This window comes from Balaenoptera physalus (assembly GCF_965194825.1).
Source record: "Balaenoptera physalus genome assembly, chromosome: 10".
In the NCBI taxonomy this organism is placed as follows: Eukaryota; Metazoa; Chordata; class Mammalia; order Artiodactyla; family Balaenopteridae; genus Balaenoptera; species Balaenoptera physalus.
In genome coordinates this window covers 63,416,191-63,436,143 of record NC_138889.1, presented here as the reverse complement: position 1 = coordinate 63,436,143, position 19,953 = coordinate 63,416,191, and the positions used below count along the sequence as shown (strand labels likewise).

Genomic DNA, 19,953 nt, shown 5'->3' with positions numbered 1-19,953 from the left:
TATCTTAATGAAGGCCTCAGCCAATCCATGGAGAGTATGAAGCTAGGATCACCCTTCAGAGTTACCCTAAGGTGGAGCAAAGGTGCCTGGCTTTTGGATATGGTCTATCCTCCGGAGATGATCTGACCTTGGGTGAGGCAGCTCTCAGCAGGGACAGTTCTGAAGAGGGCCGACAGCTGAGGGCAATCTTTTGGTAGTACTTCTCAGCAGCTGGGACAACAAATCCTTGAGTCCCAAAGGGAGATCTGTGTAGTTGGTGTTATCACGGGTCCACTATAGAGTCAAGATAGATATGTGTAAACAAATCATAATGTGCCATGTAAGCCCAAAGGAATGACTAATTGCTAAAGGGAGTTCGAGAAGGCTTATAGAAGAGATGTCATTTGAACTAGGTTTTGAAGAATGAATTAGTACGTTGTTTGGTAGGGGCGGGGGGAGGCATTTTTCATGAGTCACTGACATTTCATAGCATATTCAGGAAATTGATTTGTTTGAAGAGCAAAGGGTTTAATGTATTAGCCATTCTTTAATTTCTAACAATCATGATAAAAATAATGAGGCTGTTTCCAAATTCTTGGTTTGCTTCCATGGTGATAGTTTTTTAAAAAACACTTAGAATCCCAGTGTGATCAGGCTTGAGGCTAAACCAGGCTCATCCTTGCCAGAACCAAAAAGATAGGCTGAGCTTGAGTGAGAAGCTTTTTTTCCAGGAGTCTAAATTAGATTTGGTCCCTGTATTGTCCTTGTTCTTGGGTCTGGAACAGATGAATTTCCTTAATATACGGAACATGTTCTTGCTTGTTTCTTAGTATCTTCCATCCTAGGATTGAGGATGTCCATGGGAGGTCAGAGGTTAAACTGGGGATCTACCACTTATCACTTCTTTGACCTTGGGGAAACTTGCTGAACACCTGATCCTGTTTCCTCAACTGTAAAATACAGGTGGTGATGCATAATACCATACTTTTAGGGTTGTTGAGATAAATAAGGGCTTGTAAACTGTGAAGTGTTTCTCAGGATATTTTATTACTACTTAAAATCCTTTGCGGAATATATGTGTGATACTAGGTTTTTATGTTAGGATAAGACTATTTAAAATCAAATTTTGATTGTTAGAAGTTGTGGATTTGGTCTGTAGAACCTAGTGCCACTGAAACCCTAATTAACACTAAAATCTTCTATATGAGGACAAATTTCATAGAGAAAAACTATTAACTAGGCTTTTGAATCCTGACATGTCAGCTGTATGGAAGATGTCAGATTTACACGAATAGATTGCTATTTGTGGGGTCGAATAAGAAAACAAATGGCAGATTTAGCATAACAGTATTACAACTCAGTTTTTACCTTACTGGTGACGGGTCAAAAAATTTAGTCAGCAGATAAAGTGGACTTAGTAGGGGCTGTGACCCAAGACTGCAGTGTGAGAGAGAGTGCAATCAAAATGAGTTGGTCCAGACATCTGACCCCTAGCATAACTGTCAATTCTGAATGAACTGTTGAAAAGCAAAACTGTAGTACTTCCAAGAATATTTCCCCTGGAAGGGAGAGTCACCAGTTAATATGGTAAAGGTCCAGTCTGTGACTTTTTGACACCTGATAAATTGGGAAGGCAGGAAACTTCAAGCAGATCTCATTACTGAAAGAGAAATGATGATTACCTGAAATATAACCTCCAGTTCCAAGGGAATGCATTAGAGTCACTTGAGGAGCCTTTCAAAATGCAAATGTCTACATCCCAATCCTGGACATTTTGTTTTCTGACTTCTGGAATGGGGCCTAGAGGCTTGTACTTTGAAAAGCTTGCCATCTAATTCTGATGTGGCCCTCTTGAACCACTGGTTTCAGTGAGCTTTGTTTAATTGAAGGAGTTATTAAATTCCTGGATGTTAGGATAAAGAACTAAGTGCTGGAATTTTTTTTCTAGGGGAACACAGGGGGCAGAATGTTACTTTCTATAAAAAGCATTTCTTATTTCATCTTTTTCCCAGTGTTGCACAAAATGTTTTGGGTGTTAGAATACCAAAGTGCTAATGGGACACTGGAACATTGTGGGGCACACCTCAACATGTTATTGATATGTTTAATTCTATTATATGAATGAGGCATCTGATTTTACTAGAAGAGAAAAACTACTTCATTATGTGTAAATAATAAAAAAGCTATCATGCCTGTTGTAAAATCCAAACAAGCATGATTGACTATTTTCTGAGTTTTCATATTTAAAGTAGTTTACTCATTATTTTCTTGTCTGCTGGCAGGTAAGTGGTAGCAGATGTCCTAAGTTGAAGGAAAATTTATAGAGGGAGAAAGTGTTTACTTTTTTAGTAAACTATACCTTTGCCTTGTTTTCATTCAGATCTAGGCGGGGGAAATCAAACTTCATTTTTGTACTTGTTGGAACTTTGGTCCAGTTCATTAAGTGTGACTGGGTGTATAGTTTGGATACTGGAGGGGACTCATTCATATGCAGTGGGGGTTTTGACCAAAGGTTTTCTGTAATATTCCCAGAAGAAGTAGAAGATAGATAAGCAGGGGGCCATAGAGAGTACTGTTAAGAAGTAATCTCAAAAAGAATGTCAGGGCACCAGAATCTCTGGGATTTAGAGATGGGAGGAGGAGGTGTGTATAGTTTGAAGAACAATATTACATCATTTTATATACAAACAAATGGGGGAAAAACTTTTTACAATGCAAACTGTTGAAACTAAAGCCTGGCAAAAATATTAGCTTCTCAGGTGGTGGGGATAAGAGAATATCCTTGTACTTTTTAATGGGTATTCTGCGTAACTTACTACGTGGGACATACCAAATTCTGGTACAGTAGACCTGAAATCTTTATTAAAGGGGGGCTTAGGTTTTTTAAAAAGGTCGAAAAACATTGTTTTAAAGGGATGGTTGTTGGTGGGATATGAAGTTTAACTTCACATTATGGTACTAATTCAATTCAGCTCAATTTTACGAAGTCTGTTTTATCATATAGAGTTTTAGGATATTGAATGAGAGTGAACGTTATGCTATAGTTTGAATAGGCCTAATAAATTTGTAGAATGATACATTTTTCTGAAAAAAATTCCATTGCACCCTGTGGTCTTTAAAAAGTGATAATTTTTTTCTTCTTTCCAGCTTTCTGAAGATTTCGAAGATGTTTAATAAGTCATTTGGAACACCCTTTGGGGGTGGCACCGGTGGCTTTGGCACAGCTTCAACATTTGGGCAGAGTAAGTTTTAAAAAATAACAAATGAGGGAGAAAAATCTTAAGCTATTATTAAGAATAAATCCACTCCAGTAGTTTTAGATAGGAATTAATTTATGCTTTGGTCTTTATAATAACTTTGAAAAATGACCAGGATACGATCTTGTTAAAATTTTCTAAAAAGAAAATAAGTTCTGAGTTTTCATGGTTTTCTGATCATCAGTAGAAGGTATTTAAAGTATGGTTATTAATTGGCTTTGGTAGAAATTTATAATTTGTTACTAATTTTCAGACCAGGAAATCCTTTTTTAAATTTTGAAGTCTAAAATGCAATTATTGGGACATCCCTGGTGGCCCAGTGGTAAAGAATCCACCTTACAATGCAGGGGACTCGGGTTCGATCCCTGGTCAGGGAACAAAGATCCCACATGCCGCGGGGCAACTAAGCCCGCGTGCCACAACTACTGAGCTTGCACGCCTCAACTAGAGAGACTGTGTGCCACAAGCTACAGAGCCCACATGCTGTGGAACCCACACGCCACAACTAGAGAGAAGCCCGTGCGCCACAATGAAGAGCCCACGAGCTGCAGCGATGATCCCACGTGCCGCAACTAAGACCCAACACAGCCAAAAATAAATAAATCTTTAAAAAAATAAAATGCAACCATTGAGGAACGTCCCTGGCAGTCCAGTGGTTAAGATGCCCTGCTTCCACTGCAAGGGGCCCGGGTTGGATCCCTGGTCGGGGAACTAAGATCCCTCATGCTGCGTGGCCAAAAAAATAAAATAAAATAAAATGCAGTTACTGAATAACTGCTCTGAGATTTGCTCTGTGAATAAGAAACAACGGTTAAAATGTCAAAGTCCCTAATTCCCACCAGCCCTCCTGAGATCCATTTCCCCTTCCACCCCACATGGCACTAGTTGCCTATAGCAACCCTTATTCACTCACTTATAAACTTTTTGTTAAAAATTTATACTTAAACACAAAAACAGAAGGAATGGTATAACGAACTCTCATGTACTTATTTCCCAGCTTCAGCTATCAGCATTTTCCCAATCTTGTTTTTATCCCTCTCTTTTTAAGTGGAGCATCTGAACAGTTTTTTAATGTAAATCCCAGGAACTTTAATTCATGAAGGTTTTTAAAAAGCATAACTACCAAACCTCAATCATTCCTAACAAAAATATTAGAGAAAATTTTTACAAGTGTCTCCTGACCTTTTCTTAAACTATTTTATATATCTAGGTCCTTGATTTTTAACCAAGAGTGCCCACTAGGTGGATTCTTAACCACTGGACCACCAGGGAAGTCCAGAGTCACTTTTTTTTTTTTTAATTTATTTATTTTATTTATTTATTTTTGGCTGAGTTGGGTCTTCGTAGCTGCGCGTGGGCTTTCTCTAGTAGCGGTGAGCGGGGGCTACTCTTCGTTGCCACGTGCGGGCTTCTCAATGCGGTGGCTTCTCTTGTTGCGGAGCACGGGCTCTAGGCGCGCGGGCTTCAGTATTTGTGGCACACAGGCTCAGTAGTTGTGGCTCATGGGCTCTAGAGCGCAGCCTCCATAGTTGTGGTGCATGGGCTTACTTGCTCTGCGGCATGTGGGATCTTCCCAGACCAGGGATCGAACCCGTGTCTCCTGAATTGGCAGGCGGATTCTCAACCATTGTGCCACCAGGGAATCCCCCAGAGTCACTTTAAAAAAAATTTTTTTTTATTGAAATATACTTGATTTACAATGTTGTGTTAGTTTCTGGTGTACAGCAGCGTGATTCAGTTATACATACATATATTTTTTCAGATTCTTTTCCATTATAGTTTATTTTATAAGATATTGACTAAATTAATAGTTCCCTGTGCTATACAGTAGGACCTTGTTGTTTATCTCAGAGTCACTTTTGGAGGTTTTTTTCCCGAAATACATATATCCCATCATAGAACTATGGAATTAGAATCTCTGGGATTGGAAGTTGAACATGTGTATTTTGAAAACTTCCCAGGTCATTCTGATGTGCTCCTCTAATTAAGGACCATTCATCCCAGAGACTGTGGAGCGTATGGTGTCTGGAGAAAATTTTAACAGTTTTTTGTTTCTTTTGTTTTTATTTTGTTTTTTGGCTGCGTTGGGTCTTCGTTGCTGTGCGTGGGCTTTCTCTAGTTGCGGTGAGCGGGAGCTACTCTTTGTTGCAGTGCGCAGGCTTCTCATTGCGGTGGCTTCTCTTGTTGCAGATCATGGGCTCTAGGCACATGGGCTTCCGTAGTTGTGACTCGCGGGCTCTAGAGTGCAGGCTCAGTAGTTGTAGCGCATGGGTTTAGTTGCTCGGCAGCATGTGGGATCTTCCTGGACCAGGGCTCGAACCCGTGTCCCCTGCATTGGCAGGCGGATTCTTAACCACTGTGCCACCAGGAAACCCAAATTTTGGTTATTTTTGTCTGTAGTTCATAGTAGCTTGGCACTCTTTTTTTTTAAACCTATCAACATCTTTAACTTATTTAAAAGTTATAACCTTTTTAACTTTAAGTTTCCTTACTTTACCCAGGACAATGAATAAAGTGTAGCTTAATATCAGCTCTGTTATAAGTAGTCTGATGGAATTTTGAAAAAAATAGTTTTGGGATTAGACCAGTGGTCCTGTTCAAATGCAGAATGTTAAGAAATATTAAAATCCTCTTTCATTGGGCCACCTGGTTTAGATTTTATTCTGACCCTGGATTTTGCTTTATCAGATACTGGTTTTGGCACTACTAGTGGAGGGGCATTTGGAACATCTGCATTTGGTTCTAGCACCAATACCGGAGGCCTGTTTGGAAATTCACAGACCAAACCAGGTAGGGGCTTTATTTGGAATACAGTTGGTTTATTCATGGCTGGTATAGGGCTTCACTTAGTGACTCCAGTCTGTTTAACCCTTTTTTTCCCCTCTCTATCTCTCCAGGAGGCTTATTTGGTACCAATTCATTTAGCCAGCCAGCTACCTCCACAAGCAGTGGCTTTGGGTTTGGCACATCGACAGGTACATCAAACAGCTTGTTTGGAACTGCAAGCACAGGGACCAGTCTCTTCTCATCCCAAAACAATGCCTTTGCACAAAATAAACCAACAGGCTTTGGGAGTAAGTAGTAAATCATTGGATTTCTGCATCTAACAATTTGATTTGCTTATTGAATGTGTTCCTCTCTTCTCCTTTTCCCTGTGTTCACCCACCTCCTTTTCTCACCACATAGCAAAAACATGGGGAGAGGAAAACTTCAAAATGGTATTGAAAAGTTTAATAGGCTGGAAAGGAAGGGGTACATCTCTTCAAGAATGGAAGTCTGAGGGGCACTGGTATTTAAGGAATATGCAGAGGAAGAGGTACCTGATATAGAATGACCAGAGAGTAAGATGAAAAGTCAGGTCAGAGTACTGTCATAGGAGTCAAGAAGGGAGAATTTCAAGGAGAAATATGTATAGTTAACTGTAGTATACTGCAGGGGCACCTTCCTGCCTTTGTTTCGCTTTTGGTTTGAAGAGACTAAAGCAGGAATGGTAAGTACTGGATGTGACATGGTTACTCCTCCATTCCTTCGCTGTAGCAGGTGTTTTTAATTGATGGCTTCTTTCTCTTTAAGTCTAAATGTGGCCCAGGGATACTTCACCACACAGTTTTTTGAGGCAGAAACACTGCTAGTTGCACAGGTGTGCCCTGTGAGTTGATGCCATTCCCAGCACTAGAATGGTAGAATAAGTAAGTTAGCCAGCTATCAGTATTTTACAAAGGGAAAGTTGTTTGAGGGGATGTTGAAATATTTAACCATGACAATATAAAATGCAATCTAAAATACTAATTCAAAAGAGATATGCCTATTTACTTTATATATTAGGACATGTTTTTAGAAAAGAAATAGTTTGACTGCCAGTGAGAAATCACATTCCTCTTAACTTGATATTAGGACGTCACTTAATATTAAATATTGGCAAATAACTTTGTATTGCTTACTGCTATTTCTGGTACCATATGTGTAATTTCTTTAGAAGTATCTTGTATTTTGAAAAATACATACCTTAGATAACAGTTAAATTCTGTTATGTAATCTTTTTAAACTCAGCTATTTGGAAAAGTAGATTTATTTCTATAAATGACCAACATGCCTACTAATTTTTCTAAATTATTTTTCTGGGTGAAATTTTATATTAACCTATGTGTGGTTACCCTAATGGGACCATTTGTTTGTTTTAAACTTTTTGGTTATATGTGGGTGTTTGTAATAATATATATAAATAAAATATACTGTGACTCTTGTTCAGGTCTGTTGTGGTAAGGCATTGTCAGAAAGACAAGTTCATTGAGCATCTGGTCTTACCGAGAGAAATAAGATAAAATATTTAATGAAACAGAATACTGTTTCTTCTAACTTGTTGTCTAAGTATGCCCAAGGACTTTACAGACACTTAGCTGACTAAAGATTCAGATTTTGTTTCACTTCAAAGTTGTGAGCCTAGAACTGTGTGTGTCTGTATGAAATATCTGTTTGAAGGTACTTGCTAGGGAGATTTGAAAGATAGAAAACTTGAGGATTTGGAAATAATGCTGCTCTAATGCCACAGGCCAATTCCAGGATAGCTTACAGATTCTTAAATTCCTTACTGTTACCATCCCATTTTTCTTTCTAATTTATAGATTTTGGAACAAGTACCAGCAGCGGGGGACTTTTTGGAACTACAAATACCACCTCTAATCCTTTTGGTAGCACATCTGGCTCCCTCTTTGGGCCAAGTAGTTTTACAGCTGCTCCTACTGGGACTACTATTAAGTTTAACGTAAGTATTGTCTTTCGATCTTTGTGGAATATTTTTGTCTCCTGTATGTTTTTTTGCAGGAGGAATCATAAAATTTCTTCTCTTTCCAGTTATGCATAGCTTAGTCTCACTCTTCCTGAAATATGTGTTAAGAACAATATCTGGGAATAGTTGTATAGTAGACAGGAAGAGTCATGAAACATAAATCTAGATTATAATTTATGTTTGAATTATGCTCAAACCAATTAAATTTGTATTCACAAGGTTGATTACAGTAGTAGTTGATTACAGTTCCCTTATGGCTTAGTGGTTAGGATTCCAGGCTTTCACTGTCGTGGCCCGGGTTCAATCCCTGGTCAGGGAACTGAGATTCCACAAGCCTTGCGGTGCAGCCAGAAAAAAAGAAGTATTGGGTTGAGCTTGTATTTACTGTGTTCATAATTGGCCTCTGAATCGTCGACCATTCTTTACAGAAGTAAAGAAGGAATGATGGGGCAAACTGTAAAAATCATTGAAAATAGGGCCTCCTTAAGGAGCTGTATGGAATAACTCATCAGTTTTTGTGTGCCAGTTAGAAATAAAACTTTTGTTGGTGAAATGTCAAAATGAAGCAAATGAGTTTTGTGTTTTCTTCAGCTTTTTTGAGAGAAGTTGGATAGAGGGTTAGAATGAAAGATTTTGTTTATGAAAATACATGGAATACCACTTGATATAAGATACTACTTGATGTGATTGTTTTGGAGATACTTAGGATAGGCTGGCAGTGCAGTTAGTCTAATGGAAATCTCTGGCAAAAATAGGGATTGGCAAAACTTGTTAAAATTCTTCCAGAAAATGAAGAATTTCTTAGGCAGGGTGGTGAATTCATAATACTGAATTTAGAATCCTGAATTTAAAATAAAGTTAAATATAAATGATAGAGAAAAATACTGTGTGTTGTCTCTTGGAAAGTACAGTAATTGAGAAAACTAACAATATAAGTAGGAATCTTTAGTTACTAGTGCCTTTTGTCTCATAAGCTTATAGGGGGAAAAACCAGGCTTCCATATTTCGTAAATGCAACAACAGTCTCAAAGCAGACACTTCAGAGCAGAGTAGGAATTAGAACTCAGAAATAGAGGTTTAAATGTATATATTGGGTAAATTGGATAAAGCTTCCCTTATGCATATATTATTAAGTGTATTTTAGTAGATAATTGAATGGCTTGGTTATGGGATTAATCTCTGGGTTTTTGATAACTGTTACTGAGATTGACTTATGCAGATAACCTTGATACAGGGAGAGATCAGGATGCAATGTATTTAATCAAGCACTCTTAAAACTGTCTTGTTAAGTAAAGAACCTAGGGGACTGGTTATAGAGTTCAGTCGTTGAAGATTTGTGTCTGGGAGAGTAGGGTTACAAAGCTTGAACTTAAACGTTTTCTTTAGACTTTCAGATTTGCCTTTATCTTCCTTTGCAGCCTCCAACTGGTGCAGATACTATGGTTAAAGCTGGAGTTAGCACTAACATCAGTACCAAGCACCAGTGTATTACTGCTATGAAAGAATATGAAAGCAAGTCCCTAGAGGTCAGTAAAATGCATTACAGAGTATCACCCTAACCTTTTGATTCTATTGGGAAGCAGCTTTTTTAAATGTTTTTGATTCTTTTTTAGGATTTATGTAAAAAATTAAGATTAACCAAATTATTTTTTTTAATTAATATATTATTTATAGATATCTTTTGTTTTAGGCAAGGATGATATTCAGCTTGTATGTACGGGTATAGTTTTACTAATAGTCTATTCTGATTGGCTGTTGCTCATACTACACTGGACAGTGTGTGCACATGCATGTGTTTTTAGTAAACTCATGCAAAGTCATAAGTGTGCAACACAGTAAGTAAATCATTATCAGCATCCCTGATGTCCCCTTTGGGCCTTGCCCCCAAAGTCACAATCCTCCCCTTCCAAAGGTAACCACTATCCTGACTGCCCATGTTTTGCCCATTTTTGAATTTTACATAGATGGGATCTTATATTACATACTCTTAAATCTGTCTTTCAACATTGTGATGTTTATCCATGTTGTGTGAAGTTATAGGTTGTTCATTATCACTGCTGTATGATAGTTCGTTGTACATTTTGACTGTCATCTCTGGTTGTTGCTGTTGCTTCTTTTACGTCCCAAACTGTGCTTGCTTCTTTGGAGTATACAGAAACACCCTTACTTGTGAGACAAAACTGTTAAACTTTATCTCTTCTTTTCCTAAGTTTTCTGAATTCCTCAGAATCGTCCACATCTTTTAATCAGCTAATCTTTACATTTGGGGTGGGAGTAGACAAGATTATTGTCTAAATGAAAGTATTATTGTCTATAGAAGAAAATTGAAATTAAGATGTGGTTGGTCCTTTGGCCTGTAGTTTTATGGTAATTATGGTATGGATTTTAATGTCCATTATACACTGTTGAAAATGTTTTTCTATAATGATAGTAAGTTAACCATTCCATAGTTTTCTGTTTTTTTAATCATGGTTCCTATGTGAACATAGAAATTGAATACTAAATTCAAGTATTTAGCCTCCTAAATAATTTTTTTGGCTGCATATTAATTTGGAATATGTTTTCACTTACTCTAGGAACTTCGTTTAGAGGATTATCAGGCCAACCGGAAAGGCCCGCAGAACCAGGTGGGAGCAGGTACCACGACTGGCTTGTTTGGGTCTTCTCCAGCCACCTCCAGTGCAACAGGACTCTTCAGTTCTTCCACTACGAATTCAGGCTTTGCCTATGGTCAGAACAAAACAGGCTTTGGAACTAGTAAGCACTTGACATCGTATTGGGCCATATTGAGGAGGGACAGACAACTGAAAGTAAAACATAATTGTCATTTTTGTGCTTAAGTGCTATGGAGAAAAATGATTCAGGGCTGCTAGAGGAATAGGAAATGCCTGGTATGTTTGTGGGGGGTGGGGAGAAATATAGTATTAAGTGTAGATGATTAAGAAGGGCTTCAGTGATAGGTGGTGTTTGATCAGTGACCTGTCTGAAGAAGGTGAAGCATAAAGCTATACAGATTTCTGGGGGAAGAATATTCCAGCTGGAGGAAACTAGAAGTCTAGAAATCCTGAGTTTTTGCCGAAGGGGAGAGGACAAGGGGAAGTACTGGAGGATATAGGGGAATATATTTTATAGGCCTTTGTGGGCCAGTGTCAAGATCTGAATTTTTATTTGAATCAGGAAGCCATTAGAAGGTTTAGATAAGTCATGTGATTATGAATAAAGGATCATTCTGAAGGCTGCTGTATTAAGAGTAGATTGTATGGGGGCAAGGGTGGAAATAAATCAGTTAGAAAAGCTGTTGCCCTATCCACATGAGAGATGATGTGGCTTGCAGAGAATGGTGCTATGGTATGGTAAAAATGTCAGATTCTGGAACCAGTTTGAAAATAGAACCGATGGGATTTATTGATGGATTGATTTATGTGGGATGTGAAAGAGGGGAGTCTAGGATGATTACTAAATTACTTTATAAAAGTGTTACTTTTGCAAAAGTAATATACATATATGATTTAAAGTTCATGAGATACAAAAACGTACATATCCAAAGGTCTTTTCTTCCCCCACCCCCCCAGCCACCAGTTTGCTTCTGTAGAAACAAGCAAAAGTTACATTTTTGGGGGTAGCCTTCTGTAGAGTCACATACACAAATACACAAACGAATACACGTTTAAGTGGCATTTACATTCTTTTCAGTTTTGGTATTCTGTGATTTAGTTTAGCCATTATTAAGTATTGTTATTGTGTCACACCCTATGCTGGATATATTGCTATAAAGAGAAAGCCCCTGTTCTGAAGAAAAACTTAGTCTAACAAGGTTAAAAATACACACATAGACTTTAAGTGTAGTGTGTTATCTTGTAAAATAGACAAAAAGCTATGGGGTCACAAAGGAAGATTACTTAGTCCAGCCCAGGTTCTTGGGGTCAGAGTATTTTTGTAGAAAGTAGAGTCTGAACCAAATCTGGAGTTATGTGAAGAAAGGTGGAAAATGAAGTGGTTATCCAGTTTGAATAATGAATGAATGTAGGGTAATTTAGATATATAATCAACAACATAGACTATTGAAGTAACTAGATAATGTGAGGTTTGGCATTTCCCCCCGCCATTTATTTTTCCTTTTCTTTTCCTGAAAGGTACGACTGGATTTGGAACAAATCCAGGTGGTCTTTTTGGCCAACAGAATCAGCAGGCTACCAGCCTCTTCAGCAAACCATTTGCCCAGGCCATAACCACCCAGACCACTGGCTTTTCCTTTGGTAATACCAACACACTAGGACAGCCAAGCACCAACACCATGGTAAGGAAACAGGTCTTATTTGTAGAGCTAAGTAATGAGGCTTCTGATCATGTCAAATTAACAAGTTCTATCTCTACTGCAGTTCTTAAAGGTTGACGGTATGTGTAGTAAAGGGAAGAGAGCAAAATCTTTGAATAATTAAGACATAGATTCTAGTCCAGGCTCTACTCTGTATTTAATGAGAGGCTATTGAACAAGTCACTTATCCTTTCTGGGCATATTTTCTCATCACTGATCACTGCTTAGTGTGCTAGAATTGGCCGTCCTGAAGCTATACCTTAGGACATTGACTCCAGCCATTCTATAGAGTATAGGAGAAAATATTTATAAACTACTGGCTCTATTTCAGAAGGTTCTTTCAGCTCATTCCCTTAAGTGGAGTCAGGCAAAGAAGTTTAGTTCATTAAAATAAGTAAGAGAGAACTAAAACTTAGAGCCATGTTGGATAATTGCTACTTCTGTCCAGATAGTAGAAGAGAAAGTCCTCATAGTCATTAGCAGTTTATTTCTAGGGACTCTTTTATGGAAGTATAAAATAAAGGTTAATTTGAGGTATGATTTACTGATTAGAATCCTTGGAATATACCTGGTTTTAAAATTAGAGATAACTTTGCCTGATTAAAAAAAAAAAAGTACAGGTAGATACAAAAATCTTCAAAATACTGGCAAACTGAATTCAACAACATATAAAAAGGATTATACACTGTGACCAAGTGGGATTTATCCTAGGAAGGTTGGTTCAACATATTTTCATATTAATGTAATAAACCGTAAAGTAGAATAAAGTACAAAAGCCATATTGTCACCTCAGTAGGTAAAGACATTTGACAACCTTTCATAATAAAAACACTCAAAAAGGAATAGAAGGGAACTCAGAATAGCCAAAACAGTCTTGAAAGAAAAGAAAGCTGGAGTGATGAAGTGATGAAGACAGTGTAATACTGGCATAAGGCTAGACGTATAAATCAGGGGACTAGAATTGAGAGTCCAGAAACAAGTCCTCATGGTTAATTGATTTTCAGCAATAGTACTAAAACAGTTCACTATACAGAAAGAATCTTTAAACAAAGTGCTGGGATAATGGTTTTCCACATGCAAAAGCACGAGGTTGGACCTTTTCTTTATACAGTTGTGGTAACTATAAAAGTTAGCTTAAAATGGATCAAATGTAAGAGCTAAAACTATAAAACTCATAGAAGAAAAGGAGTTAGGCAATGATCTGTTAGATAGTACACCAAAAGCAAAAGCAGCAAAAGGGAAAAATAGATTGGGCTTCTTCAAAGTTAAAAACTTTGGTGGGTCAAAGGGGATACCATCAAGAAAGCAGAAGGAATACCTGCAAATGGGAGAAAATATTTTCCAAGTCATGTATCTCACAAAGGACTTGTGTCCAAACAATTAAGAACTCTTATAATTCAATAATAAGACAGCCCATTAAAAAATGGACCAAAGACTTGAATAGACATTTTTCCAAAGAAGATAAATGACTAATAAGCACATGAAAAGGTACTCAATATCAGTAGGCATCAGGGAAACTGCATTTCAAAACCACAGTGAGATATCACTTCATATCCACATAGGAAGGCTATAAACAAAAAGACAATGATAATGAATGTTTTCAAGAATTTGGAGAAATTGGAACCCTCATGCATTACTGTTTGGAATATAAAATAGTGCAGCCACTTTGGAAAAATTTGGCGATGCCTCAAAATGTTAAATGTAGAGTTAGCATATGACCCAGCAGTTGCACACCTTGGTATTTCCCCCAAGATAAATAAAAACACAAGAACTTGTATACAACTGATCATAATAACTAAAAGGTGGAAACAACCCAAATGTCCATCAGTGATGAAGGGATAAACAAATGTGGTATATACATACAGTGGACTATTATTCAGCCATTAAAATGGAATGAAGTACTGATACATGCTACAACATGGATGGACCTTTTAAACATGCTAAGTGAAAGAGCCATTCACAAAAGACCACGTTTTGTATGATTCCATTCATATGAAGTGTTCAGAATGGACAAATCTATGGAAACAGAAAGTAGATTAGTGGTTGGTTGCCTAGGAATGGAGAGTGACTGCTAATGGGTCCAGGGTTTCTTTAGAGTGTTCAAAATTTTCTGAATTTAGAGTGGGGGTGGTTGCATAGCACTGAACATAGAAAAAACCCACTGAATAGTCCACTTTAAATAGGTAAACTTTATGGTATGTGAATTATATCTCAGTAAAGCTGTTTAAAACACTACGTTGAATTCTCAATTCAGCTATAGCCCATTAATGCAATATTCTTCTTTTGTTGACTAATGCATAAAAAAATCTTTAAACATTGGATGATACAAACTTTGCTTATTTGAAATTGTGTAGTTTCTCATAACAAATGAAGATTTAACATTACACTACTGCCTCTGTCCAGATTAATTTGATTATTTTCAGCTGATTATTTTCAGTTATTTGATTCAAAGTCCATTCTCCAGCTCAGTATTAATACGTTCTTTTGGCGTAACTCTGAAAATGAAGCACCCTGTCATGGCATTTTGTTTTCAGTGTGGCAACCCAGTTATCTCTTAGAGCACAAGAGTTAGTATAAAGTCTTTATAGCTATCCAGGACTGTGGTGCTCATCAGGCTTAGATACAGATAAGAATTTCTGGTCCTGCCACTTAGGGGCTGTGACATCTTGGGCAAGTTTTTAACTCCTCTGAGCCTTATTTTCATTCGGAAAATGGCCCTGCTTTTCAGGGTTGTTGTGAAGAAAAGAAATGTTCTATGTATTTAGCATAATGCCTGTCACATAAACTTGAAAAAATGGCAACTATTATTAATAATCTAAGACTTTTAAAGACAATTGACTATCGTAGGTTTTCTTATAATCTAGATTACCTTTTACAGGGTTTATTTGGAGTAACCCAAGCCTCACAGCCGGGAGGTCTTTTTGGGACAGCTACAAACACCAGCACTGGGACAGCATTTGGAACAGGAACAGGTCTCTTTGGGCAGACCAGTACTGGATTTGGTGCTGTTGGTTCGGTAGGTTTTTGCAGTTGACTATAACTTGAAGATGTGTATAAATCTGTTAAAGGAATTTCTAAGAAAAATCTGTCTTTTGGGAATTCCCTGGTGGTCCAGTGGTTAATACTCAGTGCTTTCAGTGCCATGGGCCTGGGTTCAATCCCTGGTCGAGGAACTAAGATCCTACAAGCCACGCAACACAGCCAAAAAAATAAATAAATTTTTAAAAAATGGGAAAAAAAAGAATGCTGAATTTAAAAAAAAAAGAAAGAAAGAAAAGTCTGTCTTCAAGTATTTTTTTGGGTTATAGTGTATGATTTGATACTGATAGTAACTGAAAGCTATTTAGTAACTTATAATAGGTTTATTTTCAAAAAGTAAGTTCTTTTTAAAACTTGTTTGTTTCAATACTTGTGTGGAGTTTACTTCTGATAGTAAAATTTCACTCCCATTGGTTAAATTGTTGAATTTAAGTTGAGGTGCTTTTGCTCTTAAAATCAGGTTGTTTTTTTTTTTCTTTCTTTTTTAAATAAATAAATGAATGAATGAATGAATGAATGTATGTATGGCTGCGTTGGGTTTTCACCGCTGTGCGCGGGCTTTCTCTAGTTGCGAGGAGAGGGGGCTACTCTTCGTTGTGGTGCACAGGCTTCTCATTGTGGTGGCTTCTCTTGTTGCGGAGCACGGGCTCTAGGCACGCGGGCTTCAGTAGTTGTGGCTCGTGGGCTCTAGAGTACAGGCTCAGTAGTTGTGGCGTACGGGCTCAGTTGCTCAGTGGCATGTGGGATCTTCCCAGACCAGGCCTCAAACCTGTGTCCCTTGCATTGGCAGGCAGATTCTTAACCACTGCGCCACCAGGGTAGCCCAAAATCAGGTAATTTTAAATTCCTATTTCCAACTTTTTTTGGGTGATAAGTTGGTATCGTATTTGTTAATTAAATATTTTTGGTGGTGATCAAGTTGTTAAAATTGTTGGTATTCTCAAGGTCTTCATGCCACTGGAGGCTTAACTGAATTTTTTTCCTTGTTAAGTCATTTAAGTAAAAAATTACTATATAGGAATACACTTGACCTAAAAAACAATAGTAAATACCACTTAAAGAAACTATATGTCTGTATTATGTACCCATTGTAACAAGCTTTGAACTGCAGTTTAAAAAAAAAAAGAAAAGTCCCCAAATCATGTGGTTGTTTTCATGGAGATTGAAATCTATTATTTCTTATTTGAGGTGAGAAATTGAGAAAATTATCTAATGCTTCAGAAAGTTATTTTTTAACAACTTTATTGGGATATAATCCATTTGCCATGCAAGTCACCCTTTTAAAGTTTAAAATTCAGTGGTTTTTAGCATATTCACAGATTGTGCAGCTATCACCATAGTCAATTTTAGAACATATTTGTCACCCTAAAAAGAAACGTCATCTCCATTAGTAGTCACTTCTCATTTCCCCCCAAGTCACTTCAGGCCTGCTCTGGATTTACCTATTCTGGACATTTCATATAAATGGAGTCACATCGTTTGTGACTGACTTCTTTTACTTAGCATAATGTTTTGAAGTTTCATCCATGTTGTAGCATGTTTAAACTTTTTACTGTAACTCTTTCTACTGGCACATTTTAAATACATGATAACGTTTCTGTTACAAGGTAAAAAATATTTGATTGCCTTGTTGTTGTTTTTTTTTTTCTTTGTCTCACTGAAATATTATGTTTGATGAGGGGTTACCATTAACTTCTCAAGCCAGGAGCATTCTGTCTTGTTAATCTTGTTCAGATTAGTATGTTTTTCTCATAGTTATTCATCCTTCTTTATACCTTTTTTATAAAAATTATGACATCTTCTCTCCCTTACTACACACCCAATCCAGTGTACCTAAGGTAACCTCTGTTTCCTGTTTGGAGTGTATCTTTATACTACTTAATATTTTCCTGTGTTGTGTTCTTTTTAGACCCTGTTTGGCAATAACAAGCTTACTACATTTGGAACCAGCACAACCAGTGCTCCTTCGTTTGGTACAACCAGTGGCGGGCTCTTTGGTAACAAACCAACCCTGACTTTAGGAACCAATACAAACACTTCCAATTTTGGTACATATAAAAAGCAGGTTTGACTCTCTTAAAGTTATACTGACTATACCACACATTCTCCTGATTCATATTATTGGGAATATTTTAAAATTCTCAGGTAAGCTGTGGCTTGATATGAGGTACCAGAGGGAAAGGTTTAAAATCAAGGACTTGGGTTGAGATGCCTGGAAGAGATGTAAATTGCCTTAACTAATTTATATTCTCTGACTCCCTGCTTTGAATAAAATGGGGCATTCAGCACATGCAGTAGCAGTACTGTGCAGAATGTTGGTTCTCTAATGGAGGTAGATTTTTTTCAAAATAAGGAATCATTTTCTTTGGATTATCTCACCAATAATTGAGAAACAATAAGTGAAACACATTTGGTTGAGATAACACATTCTGTTAGGCCAGGTTTCAAGCAGGGAAGTAGTAAACAGATGAGATTAGATGATTCTTTTTTTTAACTTTCTGTTGTTGTTGTTTTGTGTTTTGTTGTTTTTTTGAGATTTAATGATTCTCATTGGAAGTTGAAGCCTCTCTGATTTGGGGGATTGTTCAGTAGTTTTCCTATAGCTGTGTGTATTTTTGAATACATGTTCATTGGAAGAAATTTGGAAAATATATGTAAGATTGAATAACAGAAAAACAAACCTTATACTACTATTCAGAGATATGCTGGAAAATTTTAAATTCGTTTAATAGAAACATTATTTCTATTATTTTAACTGTCTTTTATAACTACCTAATTAAGTTTTCAAACAAATTCAGCATATTTTGAGATAAATCATATATGAAAAGTTCATTTCATTACCAAGGGAAATAGTGGTTGAAATATTTGTTTTAAGGATTTCATGTGCCAGATGCAATATTAGGCTCTGGATATCTAGTGGGAGATGAGTACAAACGTATGGTCATTTGCCATAAGTCAGCAGTTACAGTTTTTCAGTGAGTTTTTTTAAAAAAATAAATTTATTTATTTATTTAATTTATTTTTGGCTGAGTTGGGTCTTTGTTGCTGCACACGGGCTTTCTCTAGTTGTGGCGAGCAGGGGCTACTCTTCCTTGCGGTGCGTGGGCTTCTCGTTGTGGTGGGCTTCTCTTGTTGTGGAGCATGATCTCTAGGCGTGCGGGCTTCAGTAGTTGAGGCTCACAGGCTCTAGAGCACAGGCTCGGTAGTTGTGGCCCACGGGCTTAGTTGCTCCGTGGCATGTGGGATCTTCCTGGACCAGGGCTCGAACCCGTGTCCCCTGCATTGGCAGGCGGATTCTTAACTGCTGCGCCACCAGGGAAGCCCTTCAGTGAGTTTTTTAATGATTGTGTACTGGAGAAAGAGGCTACATTAAGCATCCATTGGAAAGTTATATGTGTTCATGGAAATATGAACTATGTGAAGGAGGTAGATAGGTCCTTGTCAGGTACCAATTCCTAAATTAATGTTTTGATTTGAGTTTTATAACCCCTTTTGTTGGGTTGTTCATTCACTCCTAGTAATGATTATCATTCTACCTATAATTCTTTTTGGTTGTACTCGATGAAAGAATTGTTTTGAGGCAGTGGACTTGGTTAACATGGATATCAAATTTTGTGTATTTGTTTCTTATCTATGAAGTAAGATGGGAAAGATACTTAAGGGTTAAATCAGTGTTTTTCAGCCTTTTTTTTTTTTTTTTTTAAATCCCTGTCACTCCCTCTTCCCCAGAGAGACTTTGTAGACCTTTTTCCTTTTAAAAATTATCTTCTCACCCCATGAGATTTTAATACCACATATATACTGTGTCTGTTTATGTACTGTGGACCTTTGGAAGGCCATAAACCATCTTATATATATTTTTTCTGCCCCTTAAGAAGTCATTTTGCTCCCTTTGAAAATGCATGTTTTTTGATAGCATACTTCATGTTCAGAATTAAATATATTTTCTATCTGACAAGGTGTTTGTGTAGGCTATTGATTTGAAAATGAAAACTCTCATCTTTATTTGATATGCCTCACTACTTATGTGCTGAATTTGAATTGTCCTTTTTTTTTTTTTAAATCCTTAATGTTGACCTAGTACCTGGCATAGACTAGGTGCTCACTAAAAGTTTATTAATGAATAAGTGGGGCCCTGAGAGGAAAGATTCCCTATACAAGTAAGGGTTGCAGGGTGGCAAGTTTTGTTTTACTCCTGGGTGAACTTGTCATTCCGTTACCACCCCAGAGGGATCCAGATCTAAGTAAGACTTTCTTTGATGTTCCTATTGTCTTGGGAAGCTATCAACTTTGGTGTTGTGGGCAGAGGTGATCTTCTGATTTGGAAATAAGTCATATAACAAATCTGGAAATGGAATAAGGTTACACAAAGATTTGTCGTATCATATCATTGTTGGTTGCACGTTATCCAGTATGGGATTGTGTTTCATTATGATGGTGATTAATCCACAGAGTGAAAAGATTCATCTACAATTGATGTTGCCACATCCTTAAGTCATTCCTTAGAGTCATCAGTTCATTTTCTTAGTAATTATTCCTAACAGGGACTAGTTTAAGGTTAAGTGAATGAATAGAAT

General features: G+C 37.2%; 1 protein-coding gene across 16 annotated transcripts in view; it reads left to right on the top strand.

Moving 5' to 3' along the window:
- Positions 1-19,953, top strand: part of NUP98 (nucleoporin 98 and 96 precursor) — a gene marked incomplete at its 3' end in the record, with an annotated part of 98,238 nt that overhangs the window by 10,271 nt on the left and 68,014 nt on the right. For 8 of the 16 annotated variants that reach the window (XR_014250449.1, XM_082411367.1, XM_082411363.1 and 5 more), the window contains 9 exons: positions 3,127-3,221; positions 5,925-6,026; positions 6,134-6,310; positions 7,859-7,998; positions 9,441-9,548; positions 10,599-10,779; positions 12,156-12,319; positions 15,216-15,353; positions 17,286-17,424. Coding sequence is in view for 15 of the 16 variants with exons in the window: in XM_082411367.1 (XP_082267493.1) it covers positions 3,127-3,221; positions 5,925-6,026; positions 6,134-6,310; positions 7,859-7,998; positions 9,441-9,548; positions 10,599-10,779; positions 12,156-12,319; positions 15,216-15,353; positions 17,286-17,424 (1,244 nt within the window). The remainder of the gene's footprint in view (positions 1-3,126; positions 3,222-5,924; positions 6,027-6,133; positions 6,311-7,858; positions 7,999-9,440; positions 9,549-10,598; positions 10,780-12,155; positions 12,320-15,215; positions 15,354-17,285; positions 17,425-19,953) is intronic. The other 8 variants (XM_082411356.1, XM_082411358.1, XM_082411362.1 and 5 more) reach the window with 4 other exon arrangements.